We start from the raw sequence: 24,034 nt of genomic DNA, 5'->3' as shown, positions 1-24,034 counted from the left end.
GTACGCCATGCTTCTCATACATAGCCTAGCCAAACCACCGAATCCTTATTTTAAATGCAAAACTCAGATCAGCTGTAAGTACACAGATGTGACAAGTACCTCCACAGTGTATACTAATTAATTTTATTTTGATTTTTTAACTGTTTTTCAACACTGTTCTGATTTGCTCCCCTTGACTGTTGAGGTCACTGTGGGAAACAGGGTTGAAGCAACCACAAGATGATGTCTGTAAAAATTAATCATTCCTTAATAACTGCAACTGCAGAATGGGTTTAGAAATATTTTCTTAAATCTCCCGGGCTTTTGAGGGTCGTCTTTTTAAGCATCCTGAGCTTTATTATTAATTAGTTCTTTTACAGAAAGGCTTCAACTGACTTTCAGGCACTGTTGACACTGGATGCTCTGCACTGACGGAGGTTATGTCTTCATTGCCAAAAACAAGCAGTGCGTTAATATTCAAGTGGTTTACTCTGGGTATATTCCTCAGTGTGGCATCTCAGGAAACTGAAAGTACAGGTGATTTTATGGCAATGTGGCTAGCTGTGGTAAATATAATACACCTGCCTGGAAGGTACCTCAAACAGCTACATCAAGATAGTATTCCATTGGGAATTTGCTATGTGGTAGCTGTCTTGATTAAAAAAGAAAGGAAAAACAAACAAAAAAAACCCCAACAACCAAACTACATCAGTTCTTGAGGTAAAGGCAAAGTCATAGCAGAAGAAAACCCAGGCCTCAGCAGGCTCTCATTCTAAGGAGAAAGGTAAATCAACAGTGGGAAGTACAAGGGAGGAAAGATGAAGGCTTGCTTGAATGAGAAGTTCTCCCAGTGGTGTTGTACCAGGGCAGTTGTTTCAGTACGGTTCTTCAGGTAGCCATTGGTACTTAGCATAAGAGTTCCTCTTTCTGGCTTGATTTCTATCTTTTTGGTAGTGCCTCAGACCTCCCCACCCCTGCTTTTATCTGTATTATTACCGTCTTCCTGTAATAAATCATCAGGGGTACTGCTCTAAAATGAAGGATTCCTTTCCTCTCCCCAGCCAGCTGAAGAGCTTTTACTGTTCTTTCTATACCATAACTTGCAGAGAAACTGGAAATGGTAGCATACTTGTAGCTACTGCTTTGAGTCTTCTAAGCACCTTGTTATTTCATCTGGTAATTTAGGGGAGATTTCTAAGGAAACCCTCAGCATTTCAGGAGACGGTGTTAGTGACTCAGAGAGAATCAAACCCTTTTGTCTGAGTCAATACTGAATGATATGCCCTAGCACATTTCTTGCACGTGAGACTTGCAACTGTAGATTGATTGCCTGTGGTCATCAGTTATCCTTCAGCTAATTGCATAAGCGTAAAGGTGTTTGCCCTGATTGCCCAGGCAGATTTCAGTTTGCCTTCTGCCCATCTGACATTTTGATTTTAATTGGGCAGTTGTTGCTTCTGCTCCTAACCTGCTGTGCACTGCTGAAAAGCACTGGAGGATGGATTTCATTGTTTGGTGAAGGGATAGATACAGATTCAGGGAAAGCAGCAGCCCAACTGGAGGTACTCTCCAGAGTAAAGCTGGGGTCAAAGGATACAGTCATTGTATTTTAACATTTAGGTTTAGCAGCTCAGCTAACCCGTACCAGAAGTGTCCAGAGAAGTGTTAATCTCAGGAAGCTGTGGCAAAAAAAGAGCTCATAATAGGGCTTCTTAATTAAAGTGCTGGTTAGTCTTAGAAAGAGAAGCCAAAGGAACAGCTGTAATCCTTTAAAACACACCAGGGAGAAACTACAGCAGTGTGTGCCCCCTGCCCAACGCTCCTGCATCCCCTTCTGATGACGGCTATCAGGATACCATAAATACAAAGTGAGTCTAAATTTAATTCATGATTTGTGAAATATGTTGGGAATCTCTTGGGGTGAGCAGTGGTTATTTTCTTAATGAATTACTGCTGTTTTGAACAGTTTCTGTTTGGTATGTTTAGTTTCACTGTTTTGTTTGAAATGGTTTTTTAGCTTTTGAGCAGGATGTTCTTTTGAAACGTTGTTCTCCTGTTCAGTCTAAACAATCCTGGCATGACATTTTTTAAGGGGGTGGTTTTGAATGTATCAACTTCTGCTATGCGATCTCAGACGCCTAATTGACTTGAGATTTGGAAGGGCTGAGCGTCTACCTCTTCCTTCACCAGCTGCAGAGATGAGCAACGTCCAACCACTTTCAGACACAGCAACCAAGAAAACAGTATCCCAAAATTCAGCGAACGCTTTGGGGATATCTGGGGATTAGCTTCTTCGGCAAAGATGATCACTTCATTAAACAGAACTATATTTTTAAAGCTGAACTAATAAGGAAAGCTCATGTTCAAGACAAAAGAGACAGACAGCCTACCATTATCAAATACAGCAAGATATGCAATAGTAATGAGTCTGAACATTGCAGTTCCTTAAATCTGATAGCAAGTAAAGTAGATAGGAGTAGAAGAAACTGATAGTGGAATAGAAAGTGGAAGTGCAGTGAGCATAGGGTTTTGGTTTTTTCATATGGAAGCAGAATTGCAGTGTTGAAAATGTTTTTAGATGTATGCAGTTTGGATAAAATTCACCCCATTCATCATAGAAGTAATCACACTGATCTCTATTTTGAAGGGTTAAATCTCCTTGTGGCAGTGCACAGGCCTTGTTTAAGTCTTGTGACAAGTAAGTCTTGCCATTGGTAGGTTTCTCACTGCAGAGCCCTTACCACATTCATGATGCAGCTTGAAGGGTGAGAACTGCACGGTTCTTACAGTTTGCAGCTCTCAAAACTTTCTTCTGCAGACTGTAGAAGAGGAGCATCTTCTTGAAGGCTGCATGAGGTACATGGCATACAGCATTTTGCAGTGTCTAGCCTAGTAATTTTTTTCCATTGTGCCTAACCAAATAATTTTTTTTTTTTTATATTCTGGAATTTTCTCCTTCTTTCCTCTTTTGCCTTTTTTTTTTTCCTAAATTCAGTCTATGAGTAATTATTTTTTTAAAGTTATGTAATGAGGGTATTAAGCCCACAGAAGTCAGGAAATTATTGTAATGCCAGCCTCATTTTAGTGTGTGTTTTGATAATATGCAACTGTGTAACTGGAGTCTAGAACTGAAGTCAATATCATCTTACGAATGCATATTGAAAGGAAATCTCAAATCATTTAATGCAGATCTTCTACCCAAATGATTTTCCATATGTCTTTGATGTAGACAGGCACATAATTTATATCATTGCCTGAATGAATAGTGGTGTTCCATTAGAGTAGTCACTGTAGAAAAATCAGGTTACATTCTCATCTTGTATAATTTCAAAGTTAACCCTGCTGTGAGCAGGGGCTTGAACTGGATCATCTTCACAGATCCCTTTTAATCTAATTATTGTATGATTGTATAAACAGCTGTGACCTGTTGTTTTTTGTTAAGTCGCACTGTATGGAAGAATAGCATTTGCTTCAAGTAGTTTGCCTTATGAATAGGAAAAACGATAAAAGGGTAAGGAAAAGAGATGTAACATAGAAACACAACAACCAGTCCAACAGACTGTCAATATGATGTCAGTTCCCTGATTTTATTTTATTTTTTTGCTTTCAGATCTTTTGCATTAGATGATTCTTAGATGACAGTGCTGTATTCTGGAGCATAACTGTAGGAACAACTGTGCATGATGTTTTACTGTGTTGTGGAAGAAATAGCATGTTGTCCTCCCCTCATAAACCATAATGTAATGTTGAATGCAACAGCTGGCTTCTTTAAATATGTACACCCTCATTTCTCAGCCTGAGAACAAAGTCGAGGTAAAACGATTGTGCTCTCACCGTTAAGTGAGCTGGCGGGACCAAAGCCAGTACTCAGGGGATCTGTGAACTCATTTGTAGCTGTTGTAGATCATGTTGTGCCTCTGCCCTGATTACCTATGCTATGGTATCCTCAGCACATCCAGAGTTCCTACTGCTACTCAAGACCCTTATGGGTTGTACAGAGTCCTTTTGTGTGGAGTCTCCCCTCATCTCATCACCATTTCCAATGGCTGCTAGACCTTTATGTACCTCAGTAAGTGTGCCTTGGAGTACACTCACTAATAAAAATTGGATTTCCACCTCATTCCTTTTTATCTTCTGTACAAAGCCAATACAAGCACAGTGGGTAAATTGGAATTGCAATAATATGCCTGCAGTTGCCACCCAAAGAAATGTAAGAATACATTTTCTCTAAACTTTTCGAACTAGAATTGCACTCACTTCTTTATTTAGGACAGAATCTGCGTAGACTAGGCCCAATGTTTAGGCTTTCAGATAATGAAGCATATGAGACTTAATATGAATATAAATGTCATGAATGTGCACTTTTGTTTCCATTAAAGCAATTTTACTTGGAGATTTAAGTACCGCCATTCAGTGGTTTGTATGCGAACTGTGGCACTGCGCAAAAATGACTGAAACTGGGAGAGACAATGTCCATCCTGTATTCACTCACCAAGGTTAATTGAGTATCAATAACTTGCAGAATAGAGGTAGGGGTGGAAGGGGGGGGAGGATCTGCAGTGCTTTAAGCAAACCCTAATAATTTGGACATTGCCAAGATCTGTGTTATTGTTTTTATTTTTTTGGTAGTGCCTTTTACCTATGCGATATGCTGCGCGTCTGTTGCTCTGGATGCAACCACATTGTTAGCAATATGCAAAACCAAACCTGACTGGTTTTAGCTTGAGGCGAGATAGCAGAGCTCTGCTTGCCCCACCCAACTGATATTTCATCTCCTCAAGAATTAGTTTGTGTGTGGCCCACTGATTCCATATTCACAGTGAGATTCTCCGTCTTCAGTGTAAAGCACTGAGTCTTTGTGACATAGCCTTGAGTATCTCATGAAGTATCTTTTATGTTTGCCTCTTCACCCATGGAAAATATTTCCTGTGTGGCATTTCACCAGGATCTTTGTCTCCATACTGATAGCTGGGTTTTTTTCTGCAATGAGAGCTAAATTAGTGTCTTCGTCCAGAATTTCAAACCCAAGTGCTTGAACAGAGACTCCTAAGTCTCAGAGGGAGAGTGTACTTTAAAATCGCTTAATGCTTAAAGTTGCTAAATATGGATGGATCAAACAGACTTCAGGGTGAGCTTTAAGAAGTCAGACTCTTCATAAACTTGCGCTTTAAACTGGAAGTATGACCAAGAGTGAAGCAACATAGTGTTAGGTCAGATCATACTTTGAGAGGTTGCCATGTATTCTTTCCATGGAAATCTTTAAGTAGGTGTTCACTGTTGATGATGTTTGACTAATGTATAAATTCCAGCTTCAACTGACACCTGCCCCCGGCTGCTCCTTGTCACCCACATGCATACAACACACATACCTACCCTCCGAGTGTACACAGACCACCTCACTCACAGTTGCTTGGATTTGTATTTGCCAAAGAAAACACAGCACGCACATCACCTGAAGTATGCTCATGGGACCTCTGTTCCTCCATCAAGGCATACCGTAAATGAACATCTTTCATTTATAATCAGATCCCTAGAGATATACGTGTTCAAACATACTTTTGCTCAAATGTGTTCAGACTTGCATGCAGAATGCCTACTCCTGTACAAGGGTAGAAATGGCACTTCACATGATGCGGTGTTCACCCAGTCATGCATGTAATCCCATATTCTCACACACATGCCGAGTCTGCTGTTTTCCACGTGTGTATCGTAGCAAATAATTTAAATCTCTTTCTTCCCATCCTGCTTAACATGCAAACGTGGATAGCACATCAAGATTAGAAATAAATGTAGCAGAATGACTTCAGTCAACCTGAAATGTCGAATGACTCATTCACACCCTTTGCAGAGTGTTCCCTTCTTGCCACATGCAATCTATTGAATAGTCTGAAGGCTGTGCAGTTCTCTGCTGCAGAGCAGCAATCGATCGCTTGCTCAGTGAAGGAGTGGGACTGTGATTATTTTTGCAGGGTGTACAGAGGTTGTGCAGTGATGCAGTGTTCCAGTTAGCCTCGTTGCCACGCAAGTGCCCACGCTGTAAGAACAGGAAACGTAGGATGTCAAGCCTGATCTACCTATAGGGAACTTTATGTGTTTGATTAAGTTTTAGTCTGCATGTTAGTTCAGTAACTGATATTCCTACCTCAGGGTATGACCTGGGTATTTTTATTCCAGATGATGAGAACCCATTCCAATTCGATATAACACAATTTTGGATTGAAATAAACAGGAACAAGTTGTTCCTACTTCAGAGTAAAAATGTCTACATGTTAAATCATTGAGGAACTGCTGCTACACTTTAATTTCAAAGGTATCATAATCCAAGTGAATTAAAAAATGCATAGACAAACATGAAATATGTTCCACACTTCTACTTAAAATGGTACGATTGCTGTGCAGAGATAAACCCTAGGAATAGTAACAAGCTGGCACTCACATTTACCTTATAACGAGAAGAGAAGTTGGATTGACTGTTGGAGTTGCATCTTTAAATGTATGAATTATTGTAATTGATGGCTTTCAAAACCCTTTCAGAAGCATTCCCAAATGCAGATGCACATGGGCTGACTTTAATTTATAGAAAGGCTGTTTTGTAGCACTTAGGCCTTGTAAAGGGGGTTCTGTGTTTAAATGGAAGTTGAGCCGTGAAGATCCATTAAGCAGAAAAAAAAACATAGTTAATACAACACAGAGGCTCAGAAGGTAAATATGCAAGTGGTGACATTATGCAATGAAGGTACCACAGCAGTGCTCATTATATCACATGGCAGATACCAGTTGCAGCATTTCAATTTCTCTGTCCATACTTAAATGTGAAGCTTTGTATATAAAATGTATCAGATATTCTTCTCAGAACACAGGTGGCTGTGAGCTGAAATTATGTATAACATGTCCAACATAAGAGGGCTCTAAGAACCTAATTATCAGATTTCCATGTTTGTGTTTAGATTATCATATCTTAAATGTATGTTGAACTAGACTTTTATATTTTATTCTTTCATAAAAGAACAAGAGGAGAGGAAATATGCATAAGGAAAAACAAGTGAGGCAAAACTTTCAGTGAAAAAAAACACAACTTGTTCAGTCAGATGCGATTTTGTACAAAAATACATTTATGGTTAAAAGGACAAAGAAACATTACCTTTTCTTACTGAGCTAACTGTAGTTCTACGTCTGTGCAAAATCATATCTGTTGGCACACAAAGTAATTTCAGTAATAGAGTTCCAGATTTTGCACAATTATCTGTGCTGATAGGATTAATCTTACATAAAAAAATACCAAGGAAAATAGCATTTTCATCACTTGCTCTTCTTCCTGTTTTACACAAAATTTTATCAGCTGGCCCGGTCAAAAGAAACATGCAATAGCTGATTGGAAACATAATATTATGTACCCAGCAATATATACTAACAGATTTTCATACCATTTTGTTCCCACTCAAATGTATTGATATACACTAGAGTCCAATATAAGATTAAAAACTATTTTTACCAGCTTGGATTAATGCCTTAATGTAATGAATTCTCTGGGTTGTGCTGTGCCCAGAAATAAAGAAATGATAGCCTTCTCTTGCATCCTTCATGTTTTATATATGAAAAGAAGAGTTTCTTAACTGCTATGGAAATGAACCAAAGACATAAGGTGAACTTACTTTTACTTTAGCACAAATATTTACAGATTTATTTTCTACATTTACATTTCACATTGTGAAATGCATGATCGCGCATAGACAAAGAGAATTTACCATTCTCATGCACATCCTGTGTGTATTCTTACGCAGACCTGCATGAACACCAGAATTGCTCTGCTCTTTGTTACAGTACAAGAGCTCAGATTTACAGAACAGTGTGTTGGATACTGTACGTTTTTTGTAAATCTCTCTCTGACGGTCAAAGCTGGAGATAATGAATCTTGAGTATTCTTTCACATATTTAGATAACCAAATACAAGGAAAGCACCTTGGAGTTTCTGGATCTAATTGTAAGTGGGTTTTATGGTCTGTGGTTGGTTGGTTGGTTGTTTTTAATCATGTCTCATAGTATAAGATTCTTGATTCTGTTTTGATTCTTTTGCTTTGGAAGTGACTTTTGTAAAGTCCATCCTGACAGAAAACATGTCTGAAATGTAACATCACTCCTCACCCCAGTCTCTTGTGTGATCAATTTGAGAACTATAATTCTCCATCCGACTTGGCTACTAGCAGAATGGTTCTCTGGAGCTGTTCACAGCTGGTGTGATTCAGAGGCTTTGAAAGTACTTGTAGTTATACCAAAGACCAGTTTAGGGATAAGTAGTCCCAGGATTTCACAGAGCCTAAACATGGTCTGACTCCCCCTTGATCCCTCTCGACTGCAGTCTTTTACTAGGAGTAGATCTTCTCAGAGGATAAAGATCACAGAGGGCTACACCTGCATGAAAGGAGAAGTATGTAAACATGCATAGATTCCAGAACAAATTCAGAGATGTACATTCTTGCACTTGTTCTGATTTATATCAAATTTATCCTTCAGTAAACCTCCAATATTAGTGCATATATGCTAAATGCATACGGTATGTTCATATATTGGTATGGTATACTGATATAGTGGTCTGTCACAGCCCTAAATTCTGTGAATCCACAAAGTGCAAGCTCCACCTGCACACAAAAGCAGACCCCTTGCATACATATGCACATGCACTGCAGGAACAGGATTGTTATTCTGATTGATAACCACACACTTGCAGTACAACACGTATCAGCCAGTGCTGAAGCTTACCAAGAAAAGATGAGAAAAACTGAGAGGCAGTTAGCTAGATAAGGTATGAGGAGATTTTTTAAAAAGTAGCATAGAAGGAAGCGGCTACATTTTTCATACTTTAGTTGTTTGTCTGGAGGGCTCGAGAAGGAGCTGCTCGACAATTGTGCCAAAAGAGACCATTCGAAGCAACTTCCCATCAGGCGGCATTCCTCAAGTGTCTGCTCTTTAGGAGCAGTCAGGGAAAATTCATTCTGTGAGAGGCAGTTAATGGAGCTGCATTACCGACCCCTTATTGCTCTGTCTGATAGAGAGACAGAAGGTTCACTTCGGCAGCTCCAGAGCCCTGATCAGTTCATATTAGGGGCACATTGTCTCTCTGGCTTAATCAGGCATGTTTAGATATATTTATCATGATTAGAGGGGTGTAGTGCGGGGAGGGGGAAGAAATAGAGTGAGATTACTTTTCTCTAGCTTCAAATGGAAATTTAGCAAATCCCACTGAGTCACTAGGTGCTTATCAAAGGGAGAATTTAAATCCTGGAAAGGAATGTTTTGTTGAACACTCCAGCACTGGCTTCAAATCACTGAAGAAGAGTCTCTTTTTCTTTCTCTCGCTTCCTTTCTCCCTCTACTGCTTGCACGCAGCAAAGAAGAAAATTAGCAGCTCACGCAGCCCATGTTGATTTTGGCTTGATAGGCATGCAGCCCCTTCTTAGCTTACCTGTAGTTCAAATTCTAATAATGGGATGACAAAATTAGCTATCGTCATGATGGCCTAGATGTCTGAATCCTGTATTTTTGTCGTTTATCTTTCAGGGACACACAGGATACCATTGCAATAGCCTCTAGGACTTATTTTGCTACTTGTTTATTATCATCCATTCAGAACACTAACAACTTGTAAAGACTGGGAAGAGGCTTCTTTTTCTATCGATAGCAGCGCTTCTCTCTCTGTCTTAACCAGGCTGGTTTTTTCGGATTTGAACACTGTAAAGAAGAATTAGCCCAATGTATTATAAAGTCAGATGTGCCAACTTTGTTGGGGGTGTAGGAGGTCAGGCTGCAGGATCCATGGTTTTGTGCCCTGAGTAACTGGTCCTCTTCAGCTCTTAGGTGAGATAAATGTAGGACAGGCTTGGAAAAAGTGCTGTTATGAGGAGCACATGCTGCTCATCTTTTCTAGTGGTCTCCAACCTTCTTTGGTCCTGCAGATTCATCCAGATTTCCCAGTGAAGGTACAAATTGCTGTGAGATGGATCTTCCTTTTGTCTCATCTGCCGATCCTTAAAAAGTAGTTCATGGGCCCAAGCTGAAAACATCTGATGCAGAACACTACACAACACAGCAGGCATGCTTTGGCTGTGTGTCCTCAGAGCAGCTGGCAACGCAAAAGCTATAAAGCAGTTACTTCTGTCTGGGCTCTTGGGCAGCAATGCAGCAGTTAAAGGAAATATATCGAAATCCAGGAGAATTGTTTGGCAGTAAAGGAAAAGAAGTCAAAAATTCCCTGTCTCCGTTGTAATCTGTTCCTTCCTCCTCCGCTAATCCAGTCAGTTCTGTGACAGTTCAGTTCTTGTGATCTTGTAATTGCTGTCAAAATGATAATCTGGGATGTCATGAACGTGGCTCAGTGTAATCACCCTACAAATGCAGAAGGTGGAGAACCCAACTGATTAGATACAAAAAGCTGCTAGTGGGACACTAATAATTCGGTAATCAGGAGTTACGGGGTGGGGAATGTAGAAGAGAAAGTTGGCTGGTTTGGAGGGATTTGAAGAAAATATTTACTATCAAGTCTTTTTAGGAAATTAGAGGATCGTAGCAATATAGTCCCAAAGAAAAATCTCTCAGAAGTGCAGAGATGCTCATCAGCTGAAATGGTAGGGGGTGTCTTTGGATATGTATTAGTAGAATGATGGGAAGGAGTCCATGAATCAAATAGCAAAATAACACTGTTTTTTAGGATTAAAGGCACATCTCCTTGCAATAAATGGTGCTACATTGATGGTACCGGGCAGTTAAAGTTGCACACTCTCCTACTGCGTGCACAACTAGAATTAGAACGGTACTCTTACAGTTAAAGCTTATTCCTGTAAGAGAAATGGCTTCACACCTTTAATTGAAATAATTGTACTGCATGTGCAAGAACAGTGGGCCGTTGTCATACCAGCTAAACTGAATGTGGTTTATGGGGGTGACGGTGAAAAGACCAGTACTAGTATAGCAATAGCTATGCAGCTGATGCCGTTGACTGAGCTGTTTGAAAATCCTAGAACATGATCAAACACGACTGCTGCAGGTGAGCAACAAGGTGCAGAGCTTTCAAGACAATCTTTGCTAACAGGAAGCATAGCAAATTGGGACAGAGCTCTGCCTAGATCAGTTCATGGAGCTCTGCAGAGCTTTTATAGCACTGCCACTCCTGTGCACTCAGTCCTGAAAAAAATAACTGCCCACTAATGACCTGTCAGTGTGGACAGCCTGAGCAGCTGTTTGCAGAAAGCAAAGCGGGGAGAGAGGATGAATTGCAGTGTGTGGAGCATATCTGAATGTGGGGACAGGAATAGATGGGAGATCGGGAAAGACCAGACAGCTTCCATTCATAACATTCAGCTTTATGTGGATTTACAGCCCTGATGCTCCTGAATCCACAGATGCTGAGTTATTACTTATAGCAAAATGTAGTAATTGAAATCTCCCTTGTTTCCACACTTTGACTTCTGTTTCCCTTGTTGGCAATGTTACTTTCTGGAGGCAAACTAATTAAGGACATGAGGAAGTAGTTTACACTGAGGATAAATAAAACCTAGCTACATAATATTTCATATATTACCATCTCAAACAATTCAGAGTAGGCAAAATATTTGATTTATACATTTTATTGGAAATAACCTTTTTTTCCTTTTCTTTTTTTTTCCCCCTTTTTTTCTTTCCCTTTTGTTTTCTTTTCTTTCTGGCTGCTCCCATGCTTTTCAGACAGAAACTAAAGTGAATAAAATGCCATGGAAAAAGTTTTTTTTCTCCTGAAAAAGTTTTTTTTCTTGCCCAGCAAGAAGTCACTAAAATTTCTGTGGGACAATGTTTTCTTAGGCAGTTTTCAGACATGTTTGCAGACACGTCTATTTTGGGTCATTCACCTGAGTGTAAAAGCAGGTGTAAGTTTATCTGCATCAAGCTTTTTAAATCCCAGTCTTCCCAGACGGTATCATAGCCATGGTTCAGCTGTCCCATCTGGATTGTGCCAGTAGTAGATGATGACATAAGAAGTTTGCAGCAGGTAGTTGTGGAATAACCTGTCTGCCTGGGTGGGGCTTTATCCAGTTGTCTAATAGAGATTGGCTAAAACAGGGAAGCATAGAGTCTAACACCCTTCCCATAAGGTTTTTTCCCATTAATTATGGCTGAAGTATCTGGATGTTTCTTCATATTTTTCAATGTAGCTGTGATGCATGTGTCCTACACGGTGAAGAGGTTAACACGCTACCATAACTGTGACAAGGGAGGAGTACATAGAAATGGCAAAGAAAGAAAAGAGAGTTTTTTCCTATCCTTTCTCATTGTCGGGGGCTTGCCACTATTGAGTATTTTGTTTATGGTACAGAAAACCACATCTTTTATGGCTTGACATTAAATAGATTTAATATTATCATGGAATAGTTCTGGATACTTAACAGGAATCCAGACAGTGTTCTGTAGCATTGTAAGGCAGCAACCATGAGTGACAGTTCACAGCAGCATTCTTGCTGGGGGGCCCATTAGACCACATCTTGGTAGAAACAGAGAAAATAGGTCGTTCTAATGTGTAACGTAATGTAATCTGTCAGGCCATTCACAGAGCATGAGAATGAACATAGCTTAAAACCAAGATGACGGTGAGGATTGATGTCTCACCTGCCTGTGCAGAAGTTTATATTCCTGATGTGTACAGTGATAGCCACAGGTAAAACTTCTCACAACGTGACAAGAGCTAGCTGCTGTACTCTTCTTATGGCCCCCTGCTTTCTGTACCTGTCTATTTTTTCAGCAAAATATATTGGAGATTATTCTCTTCAGAGGAAATTCTCATTGTTTGTACCCCTACTGGTTTGAGTACTTCATAATTTGCAGCCTACCTCTGTTTTAACTAAATTCCAGGGAGATTATTGCCTACCCAAAGGGTGATGTGTGGGGGGACTGCCACTGCCTGCTGCTGGAGTGATTACCTTAGACTAGCACGTTGTGGTATTTTTTGTGAAGTACCATGGCTCATAAGAAAGGATGAATCGGGTCAGGTTACAGTTCCACGCAGCCCATGGTGCTGTGCCCAGCAACAGCAGTTTGAGGAAGGAAGGTAAGAACAGGGCAAGTACACTGCAAAACTTCTTTCACTAGGGCCTCTTGAGAATGAGCTCCTAGTGCTTATGTTATGGATAAAAAATTCCTGTTTGCGTTTTCCATGATTATTTTCTACATTGCTTTTGCATTTATCCCTCTGTAATCTTTTTTCCTAGGGTGAAGGATCCTAGTCTGTTTAACTTGGTCCTCCCTTGCTCAGAAACTTTCCATTCCTTTCATCATCCTTAATTACTTTCTTTTTAATATTTCTAATGCTGCTGTCTCCATTTTTGAGATGGAGGGATGAGAACTAGCTGCCATATTCAAGTTGCAAATACTCAAAACAGGTGGCCTAGGGATTTGTACAGTGACATGATGTTGCTTTCTGTTTTGTTCTCTGTTGCTTTCCTGTCATTTCCTAACCTGCCTTTTTGACTTCCACTGAACTGACACTTTTATAGAACTATCCACAGCAACTCAAAGGCGTCTTTCCTGAGTGGTAATTGCTAATTTTAAGTTCATTGCTGTGTTCATATGGTTGTTTAGTCCCATGACCGTTACTTTGCAGTCATCATCACTGAGATTCATCTTGCATTTCAACAGTATTTGGAAAATCATCTGCAAGTATTTGTGATCAATTTGTATTACCCTGATGTATTTTTTTTCCTCTTCAGTAAGCTTTGTCTTCATTTTTTTCCAGATCATTTATGAGTATGTTGAACAGCTCATTCAAATCATTTCCTAACTTTTTATCAGTCATTAATCCTCTATAGGACCTTCCCTCTCATTCTTTGAGAGTTTAGGATGTTTTTTAACAGTCTTTGATGAGAAACTTCATCAGAAAGGATTTAGAAATGCAAGTTTTATATCAAGTGATCACCGATATCCACGTGCTCATCAGCTCCTTCAGAGAACTCAGATTTGTGCAGTATGACTTCCTTCTACAAAAGCTATGTGAGGGGCAATTGCTATGTCATTTCTCTCTTATGCTCAGTAATTCTTTTTTTTTTTTTCATTATTATTCTTTATACCAATTTCAGGAATACAGAAGTTAAACCTCCTGCCCCTTGCATCACCTCAGAACACTTTTCAAACCTTGTCATTGTGTTTGCTGCTTTTTTCTCCTAGTACCAAGGCTGGGTTATGTCTTACATTGTATGCCACAGCTTAATTGCTCGGCCTTTACTATTTCATCTTCAGTTTAGATTTCAGTTGAGATTTATAAAATATCAAATCCTTAGATTTACTCTGTTCATTTACTGATCAGTCCTAAAACCTCTTCTTCCAATTCTTCAGCCTGAGACAGTTCCCCTGTCTCTTCTCTGCAAAGAAAACCTCAGTATGGGGACCTCCTTACATCCCTACGGAAGATGCACGGATGCAGAGAATTCATTTAGCTTTTGTGCTTCATCCTTATCTTCTTTGAGCACTCTTTTTACATCTCAATCATCTGTCAGCCCTGCGGACACTCTGGCAGGCTTCCTGCTTCTGTTGTCTTTGAAAATAATTTTATTACATGTTTTTATGTCTTCAACTACTTGTTCCTCAAGATATGCTTTTCAACGGACTTATTATGGTTTCTCATTTAACTTACCAGATCTGTGTTTTTTTCTGTTTTCCTTATTTGGGTAGAACTTGCACTTTTTGAGGGATAGTACCCTCCTTTATTCAGCTGTTAAACCAGCCTGGGCTGAGGCAGCAGGAAAGGGCAGGTCCTTTTGAACTGACACCACCATTTTAAATATGCAGCGTACCAAATATTTCCAACATTAGAGACTGGAAATTGTCGGTGCCCCACTCTGTCCTGTGACAGACACTGTGCCTCTGCCTCTGTCCCCCATGCCCACTCCTGACGGTCCTCGTCCACACACGTGGACCCGTTACTGATGTGGCACAGTGTCACTGCAGGGAGGAGCCTGATACAGGCTGCGCTTTCCTTCTCTTCCTTCCTTTAGATGGTTAACGCGCCTCCTGCCTTCTAGCAAAGTGCCAGAGGAGAGGAGAGCTGCTACAAGGTATGGCGCGAGCGTGGCTCTGAGACTTGAGTGGGGGGAGCTGTGTGGGAAAGGTACTAAGGAGGAAAGTGGGGTTTTGGAAGGAGAGGTCAAGTGCTGCGCGGTAGGGGAAGAGCATGGGATCCCAGTGCCATCTTGTTCATCAGCTTCCACAATAGGGCAGTGCTTTTGCAGGACAAATCCCTGTGCCTCAGCCAAATCTCACCAGCTGGAAACTGAGGGAGGAGGTGGACAAACAGAAGGAGGTGCTTACCTCCCACCGTAGTCCTCCACACCAACCCTTCCAGCACAGCAAAGATTCATGATTTTATACTCTCACAATATCGTGCAGTATTGTGCTACTCTCTTTGGGGCTGCTGTTGCACGGGCTTACCATGGTGCTGCACAGCTCTACTCTGTCATGGCTGGAAGTAGCACAGAAGACCCAGGTTCCCTGGGGACATTAAGCACCATCCTAGTCTGGGGCGTTTCTTAACAACTGGTGGTTATAGAGTCCTGAGAGTTTATTTGTGAATCCGGTTCCTAGGAAGCTTATTTAGTCTGTGCACAGAGGCTCAGCCCAAGCTATGCATTGCTCTGGATGGCAGGATAGCCAAGACTTAAATGCGACAGTGCTGAGTGTTATAGTGACTTGTTCTCCCTTATAAATTTTACCTTCTTATCACTGACAGTCAGTGTAACTGCGCCGTTAACTCCATAGCAAGAGGTTTGTGTTTCTGGAACGAAATATTCCCATGCCACTTGTATGTAGCTTAGCTGGTGAAAACACAGCTTTTATCTGTCACAGCTCTTCTAGATAACGGGTCCCTTCTCCATTGTTTCTGATTAAATGTGATCTGGAGTTTTTGTACAGATGATCAGGGTTGAATTCTGTCCCTGGTTGCTCGTCAATCTGGTAGATTGTTCTTGCGGAGCCAAAGAAAGACACAGTAGCTCGCGCTGTGTATCTTGGTGCAAAACCTCACTGGATGGAGCTGCAGGCCGGAGTTGTGCGTGTTGTGGGCATAAAAATAAAAACTTTTGCTCATATGGCTCCTTTAAGCAGGCACATTGTTGCAACTATGCCCTCCTTCTGTGATGTTAATACGTGAGATTGAGCAGGGCTGAGCCTGGGCAGTCCCTGAGTGGTAGACTCTTCATAGGTAGTGAATTTCCCTGGCATTGTTATTACTGAATGTTGACCCAACTTGGTGTAGGGTAACAATGTTAAACTCTTTGGGACGCTGCTGTCAGACTACGTTGCTTGCTGACATGATTTAGGCTTTGGCTCTTTTCATTAACAGAGAGATGCTGATGTTCTTGCTCAGGGAATGGCATTCTGCCAAACTAAAATACCTACCTAGTGTTCTCAAAGCCCCACTGCTCTTCACTTCTCCTTTTATGAATCTTCTGCTGCATCGATCCCACAGAATTGCAGTAGCCTTATGCCCCGTGGATACACCTCGTTACAATGGGGAACCACAGAGAAAATTCACCTCCATGCAGAGAGCCAGCACAAAATGGAGGGTACTGGTCAACTCGCACTCACAAGTGAAAAATCCTCCTTTGAGCATTGCATAGGCTTCATGCTAAACTCTGTACAAAGGTGATTCTCACACTGAACATTATGCACAGTCTAAAATTGTCCTCGGTTACTCGAAAGCTTAAGGGAGTTGCACCAGGCAGTTAAAAGCGGAATCTGGCTCTCTGCAAAGTGCTGCGCTGTCCTTTGGGATAAAAGGTGCTTGAGAAATGTGAGTTATGACAATAATGAAAAAATTCGTGTCTCTCTGTGTCGTGGGGTGGTGCTCGAAGTCACGCACATGCAGAGAGGTAAAGAATGGGCCCCTGGCAGGGGAGTTTTCATGAGGGCCCAGCACTGACCCATGCGGAGTGAGGATTCTCGAGTTACAGATGGTGGGAGGAACAGGATCAGAAAAACAGAACTGGTTTGAAGTTCAGGTGATGAAAAGTGGTAGGCTGGAGTTCAAAGACAGGATTATTGGCTGGTGTTGCTTTAGTAGTTGGTGGGGGAAGAGCTTAAGGCCACAGCATTACTGCATTGCTGATCTATCAACACAGCCAGCACTGTGTATGGTATTTGAGTCACTTCTAAATCCAGCCGCTGGCAATGAAAAGCACATTTAATCCATGTGTTAGATTGTTTGAAGAGGTATCTGTCTCCTGGTCTCTCCCTGAGGTTGGGATTGCTGAAATTGAAAAGGAGGTGAGAGGAGATTTTAACTGTTTCACAAACACTTCTCCTTTTAAGGGGGTCACATCTCCAATAGCATCTTTAACATTTCGGATGTTGAAAAATGAAAGTCTCTCTCCCCCTTTGCCCCCTGCAGAGAGAACCCCACTGTCCCTTCTGTGATTAAGGGACAAAAATCAAAGACAGGATTTGTATATAAACAGTTTATTGTTTTTAAGTGTGGGGTTTTTTTCCTCAAGCTGGGATTAATGCTCTGCACTTAGGAATTCCAGGATTCGCGTGCACTGTTGGCTCTGATGTCTCCACAGCAGCCCACCGCTGCAAGATAAAACACTGAAAAACATCCCTTATTAAAGTAACTCTCCTGTAGTCTTTTTCTTCAGTTCTCTTCCATGAAAGAGTATCGTTGTTTATCTAGTTCCCTCAATGGTTAATTTCCCCTCTGATTTAGTACCCCTACACTCTGTTAGCATGCAAGGGACTCACACTGTCTGTGGGAGGTTATAGACTGAAGCTCCAAAAATGTCAGTGCAAGAATAAAGGACAGTTCTCGGATCGGGCCTGAGTCGCATCTGCAAAGGGTATCCAAAGTAAGAATTAAAGAGAATTGGTAAGTTGGCAGAGAGAAAAGGGGGTAAAAATGTTTGGAATAGCTGAAAAGCTGAAGACTGAGAACGAAGCACATTGGTAAAACACAGGATGTTATAGTTCAGTATTGATGTATATTGGCAAAACCCTAAGGCAGCAGGCTGGTAGAGCAGGTGCATAGGAGATCACAACTGAGCTATGTACTCCAGCCTACATGGGAGGCCCCAGCACTGAAACCACCCCAGTTGCTGTAGGACAGGTTCATGCTGAATGAGCAGAGATGTCTGTGGACTGCTAAAAAATTTACTTTGGTGCTGCCTAGCTGACGTCAGTCACGTGAATACAAATTCACCTATAAGAATCAAAAAAAAGAGGGTGCTAACAGAATCCAATAGGAAGCATGTGAAGATCTTTTTATACTTAGAAATGAGATGTAACAAATCTCAGAACTAATCTCCAGTGATGCCCCTCTTGCGGATCACTTTATCCGGGCATCTTTGGTCAAGTGCAAAGGGACTCTCCAAGCAGGAAATACACAATTTAGCCAATAAATAACTGCTTTATACAGTTAACACACATGGAGGCTAGCTAGGATTTAATGAAATATTAGGCTAAGGATTAGCATACTCCTCACCTGTGTAAAAGGCACCCGAATAATCTTTGCTGGTGAGGCAGGCATCAGTCATGAGTGAAGAGTTGGCCTCCACGGTTGCCATTTGCCATCAGCTGGGTCAGGACTGATGGTACTGACAACTCAACTCAGTGATCCCAATGATTCGTGACTGGTCCTCAGCTAGACTGACTATTCCAGCTAAACCTTCTGCAGTTTTGTTTTCCCTCTGAGATCTTATATCTTTACATGTTGATGTTTTTCCTCTTGAATCCCTGGGCTACCGCTGGTGCTGTCTCAACAGCCCTACCTCTGTCTATGATTTTTGCCCTGTAGTCTTTCTTCCAGCTCATTCTCAGCAGTTTGAGTCAAGTTGCACTGTGTCACAGCTGAGTCCTGGATCCTTGTTACACAGGTAGTTAAATACCTGGGTTGTGTGTCAAAGGAGGAAGCTTTGCAAGTATTGCAGAGAATAAGGGTTACAGTAGTCTGTTGCTTTTGAAGTGGCATAATTTTGGAGCTTTCTCAGTATCAGCACTTTATATTTTGGGGTTCTTGTCTCAGTTCTAACAGGAGACAAGAAATAGCCCCCTAACTAGGGTTGTTCATATGGTTTCTTTCTGGGGCTTTCTAGTTTTTCTCAAGCTGTAAAATCTGGGTGTATTTGTGAGAGGTGAAGTTAGGTAGTGGAACATTTGGCTTCAGGATCATTGTTCCCATATGAACCTAGCTTAGTAACCATAAAAATTTCTTCTATATTGGAGCTGTCTGAATGTCTTCACAAGCTGGGCTGCAAGAGCATCTACCAGCAGTGCACTTAATGTGGCACCGCCTAGCTATTGTCTTGTCACGGGCAGCCTCACCATTGGGCTACAGGGTCCATGGAGCCAGCCATGGGAAATGAGTAACTCTCTTGATTATAGAAGTGGTCCTGGTGGGGTACATCTGACTTACATGAGCAGGAAGTGGTGAAGAAGTGAAGCTCATGTTGCTACTTCCCCTGCCACATCTGCTGTGCTGATGAAAAGCAGGCTTTGGTTTGCAGGCTGTCTGGTATGTTTCAGGCTCCTGGGTTACCACACTGAGGTAGGGTAAGTGCAGGCCTTAAATTTGTCAATGCTACAGTTTCACTCCCTACCTGCTCCAAAATAGGGAATATAGCCTTTCTGCAAACAGTTTCTCCTAGCTGAAAGTTGTGGTCACCCATGCTAAGCCATCACAGAGAAAAGACTCTTTCAACCTTCAGCATTGTGGCCCCTGTCCAAGAAACAATTATATTTATTGCAGGCTGTTTGTTTTGTCCGCCATTTGTCTCGCTCTTGAGATAAAGAGTAAGTCATTGCAGAGGGCAAATGCATTCTTTTATTGCATGACAGAGTCACTTGCTTTATTGGGAACTGTGACAGAGTAGTGGTTGGTCTATACAGAATTTTTTTCCCTGCTAGCAGCGTATTTGGGTGATATGTGCAAACTTCTCCATGAGATTGCTGCAGAGAAGATCTGTTGGAATATGCATGCCCAATGGGTTGTTCGAACTGGTGACTTGAGCTAATTATAGCCTCTTGGCCATGCCATCTCTTCTACCTGCTAATGTCTTTCCATGTCTAGTAACTAATGTCTACCAGTAGTTGGTGCATGCTCATCCATGTACAAATCACAGCATTGCTTATAAGCTTTCTAGAGGCTAGACTCAGCATTCCCAGCAGCTCATAGACGTTGACAAGCATATATTTCTTCCAGCTTTGCTCTTCCACCAAGACACAATATGGAAGCCATCGCCAAGTTTGATTTCAGTGCTTCTGGAGAGGATGAGTTGAGCTTCCAGGCTGGGGATATGCTGAAGGTAAGTACAGGCCCAGGCTTGACTAAACAGCGTTTCTGAGAGTGCTGCCAGATCTTTCTGTACTCCCATTTGCCTTGATAAAAAACTGATGAAGACAGATGCCTAGAAACTAGGATACAAATGCAGGTTACTCGTCTCCCATGGGGCTTGCTATAGGTCAACTAACAATTTCCAAGTTGTTTGAGTCTCTGTCCACTTCACTTGATTTTAGGTCCATAAACTATGGATTTAGTTGTCCTACAGTCCTCCAGTAGTCAGCAGGGAAGGATAAGTACCTTTGCTGAGACAGAGATCCAGTTCTTCAGTGGACAGATTTTGAGGGTCCTGTCAGTTTTCATTGACTGTATAGGAAGTCTAGGGTGACTACATTTAGGATGTGTCTAAAGGCAGGCAGGATGACTGTGGTACGGAGAGATTGCTGTCTTGCTTATTTCAAGCTCTTAAACTGTTTAAAAGATAGTTATCATGCGTTATAGAACTTATATCTAACTTTCACTGTAAGTAATTACTGTTAGTTGCTGCAGGGGTTTTAGGCAATTGCAAATAGAAGAGGAAAAGTCCATGAGACAGTCCGTTACACCCATAATATAAGCGCTTAAGAGGTCTTGGGCTAATAACATTATATACACCCTTGCAGGAATTTAGCAGTGGGGGAACGGCAGAAGGAGCATTGATCGTATACAATACCACAGTTGATTTGCATGTGTTATGGTAGAACAGTTCTTGTTAACCCTACCAAAGTCCCATAGATGAAGTCACACGCTGCTCTACCCTAATTATTTTTCCACTTCTCAGCCCCTAGTATAGCTGTTCTGTTTCAGTTGAAAATGCCTGAGTATAACTCCTCTTTAAGGCCTTAACTCTTCCACCGTCCAAAGGGATGATGTACAACAATAGGATCTAAACCCTTGTTTGGCCGGGGAGCCTTCGTTGCCTCCCTGTACAGTCCCAGCTATTCCAGTTAATAACTCAATTATTAGGTCTCAGCCAAGGTCTTGTCCTTGCCTATTCCATCACCACCATTTTTTATTTTATTGGTCTTTTAATTCTTGAAGCTTAGACACAGCTGACAGCATCCAGAACTCATTAAGACCAAATACCATTTTTTTCTGGAGAGCTATGAGAAGGTTCTGGAGAAATTACTGCCTCTCTTCAGTGTAGGTGAACACTCTCATTCCTAATTCTTCCTTAGGTCACAAGTAGTCCCCATGCCCTTACTGCCCATGATCTTTACCTGATATCTTCTTCCTCAAGAGACTGTGGTTTCATCAAGTCCCTGGCTGGGGTGATGGTGTTGGCCAGATCACTTTTCCTTGTGTTCCTTAATTTCCCTTCCTGTAAAAGCGTTTTAAGCTAGAGCTTCCTTCAAAGCACGTTGGAAGCTACTGATGAAAAGTGTCAAATAACACTACACATTGGTATTATTATTAGTTGTCACAGAGACTTCACTACCAGAAAAGTCAGACTGCCTCTTGCTTTAACGTCCTTGAGGTAAACAAAATAACACCTTAGCTGCTCAAGCTGTAGTAACAGTACATTAACCTGAGTAACATCTCACTTCTGGCATACGCACACATACATTCATACCCTGTCATGAGCCCCCTCCTGCTGCTTGCACAACCTGCTGGCTGTCTTTTCTGATTTATAAAGGAGATAAGATGAACAGTATTGATGTAGAGATTAGAAAACAGGAAACATGAGGCCCTCAACCAGCAGTGACAGGAGGAAATCCACCCTCTCACCCCCCCGCTACATCCTTCTTTGAGAGGATGACACACTGAGAGAAACCTGCCAGCCCTGCACTGAGAACCAGCAGGTGGGTCTTTCTGGAAACCTTGCTGCCAACAGAGCAGGGCCTGAGCCTGAGCAGGGTGTAGTTATCATCCCCTTTGGTTGTCCACAGCAGCAAAAAAGAGCCTTAATTGGGCGCCCAGGGATAGGGGAAGCAGTGACTATCAAGCAGGGAACTCCACAGCTTTCTGTTCCCCAACCATTCTGTATCTAAATGCATAAAAAAGGCCTACATGGCAGGTAAGGCAATGGAGAATCAGCCCCAGAGACAGTAGCATCCTGTTGCTGACACCAAGCAGTTAGAATGTGTGTTAGGCCCCCAAAAATATGAGATTGGCTTACAAAACAACTATTATTATTGTTAACAATAGATTTTAAATTAAGTCTTTTCCACTTGCCTTCTCCTTTTAAAACTGTCATGCCTCGTGCTTTCAGGCTCCTCTCCAGAACCAGAGGGAACAGAAACATGTACTATTTCATAAAGCGGAATTCTGTCCCAGGAGTTGGAATGTCAAACAAAACACCAAAGACGGCAGCATTTGCAGTAAAATCACAATGTGGTTGTATCCCTGTCCTCTCTCCTCTAGCTTAGGGCTGTATTAGGGGCCGTCAGCCAGGGAGCAGTGAATTTGGCCAGTCCCTGGTCAGCAGTGCAGTCTCTGGTCAGCAGTGCAGTTCCTAAGGACGATTACAGTCAACATTAATGTGAGCACAGTTGAAGCTGCTCCAGTGTGTGCTGTGGGCTGGCTTTCTGCTATCCTATAGTCTCTGAAGTGTATTAGTGGCTTTAAAATACTTTTTGCCTCCTTCTTTTATCTACCTTGGCAAAGCTCAGGGCAGCTGAAGACTTAACCCACTAAATAATCTCTTGCGAAATGACAGTGCATGGTAACATCTGTGCAGTCATAACGCGCACACACACAGAGATATAGCTGTATATCCCTCCATACCCATACCTGTCAGAGGAGTTTTCACAGATGTTTTTTTTTTCCTCCCTTGTGAAACTGAGATTTTTCCAGTACCAACTATTAAAAGCAGCGCAGAGAACTCCTTAAACCCATATTAAGTCCTTTAGAGCTGAATTTCTCCATTTCACAGGCATCAGAGACATGCAGATGGCATCCCCAGCCACCTGGACAGGCATTCAGATGAAGGCATAAAGTCAACAGGCAATCCCTCTAATTCTGCTCGGCCTTCTTTGCTGCTTTGTTTGCTCTAAAGTGGTCATCAGCCACTAAGCTTGCTGCACGGTGGGTGGGAAGTAGAGCATGTGTGGAGTTCTCTTCTATTCTTACAAGAAATTCTAGAATCTTGGCTACTTTTGCCTTTCTCAGGAGACAAATTTATTCCATCCATCTCTCCATTGCAGGTTTTGAGCTCCCAGGAAGAGTGGTACAAGGCTGAACTCAGAAGTCAAGAGGGCTACGTTCCGAAGAACTTCATTGATTTTCACGTTCCCCCGTAAGTGTCACAGAAACTGTGTGCCGCCACCATTGCACGTTTCCACAGAGTGCTGGCAAGAGCATGCATGCGTGCACGCATAAAGGAAGACATGACAGAGGAAGCACTGGTTATAACATACTACAGTTTAAGGCTGGCAAGGATTGCCATAATGCTGTACAAAGTTCTGCCAGCGCACCTTATTTCTACCCTGAAGCATCCTCTGTTCTTTCAGAGCTGAATGGTTCTCAGTGCTGTCTACCACTCCCAAGTGACTCCTTTGTTACTGTTGCTCAGAGGGATGTTGCTGGGATGTGGCAGGAACTGCATTTGGATCTCCTCAGACAGAAGGAGAATAGTCATGATGTGAAGTCTTGGCAACAGAGACACAGGCTGAGCACGAAAGGAAGAGCAAGAGATCTCTCTGAAAATGAATTATAAAAATGTAATTCCCTCCCCCCGCCCCCCGACTCTTAAGTACAGTAACTCCCTTTTCCTGAGCCTGCCATCCGTGTTCCCTC

General features: G+C 41.8%; 1 protein-coding gene across 5 annotated transcripts in view; it reads left to right on the top strand.

The window, feature by feature from the left end:
• GRAP2 (GRB2 related adaptor protein 2) overlaps positions 1–24,034 on the top strand; it is a 112,374-nt gene that overhangs the window by 76,224 nt on the left and 12,116 nt on the right. For 2 of the 5 annotated variants that reach the window (XM_074578433.1, XM_074578451.1), the window contains 2 exons: positions 20,180–20,282; positions 23,443–23,534. In XM_074578433.1, the coding sequence (XP_074434534.1) occupies positions 20,205–20,282; positions 23,443–23,534 (170 nt within the window). In that variant the 5' untranslated portion in view covers positions 20,180–20,204. Of the gene's footprint in view, positions 1–1,802; positions 1,848–2,467; positions 2,836–14,960; positions 15,048–20,179; positions 20,283–23,442; positions 23,535–24,034 lie in introns of those variants that run through there. The other 3 variants (XM_074578458.1, XM_074578425.1, XM_074578443.1) reach the window with 3 other exon arrangements.

The sequence above is a fragment of the Larus michahellis genome, chromosome 1, assembly GCF_964199755.1.
Source record: "Larus michahellis chromosome 1, bLarMic1.1, whole genome shotgun sequence".
NCBI lineage: Eukaryota > Metazoa > Chordata > Aves > Charadriiformes > Laridae > Larus > Larus michahellis.
The sequence above is the reverse complement of the archived record's forward strand: the minus strand, read 5'-3'. Positions and strand labels throughout refer to the sequence as shown.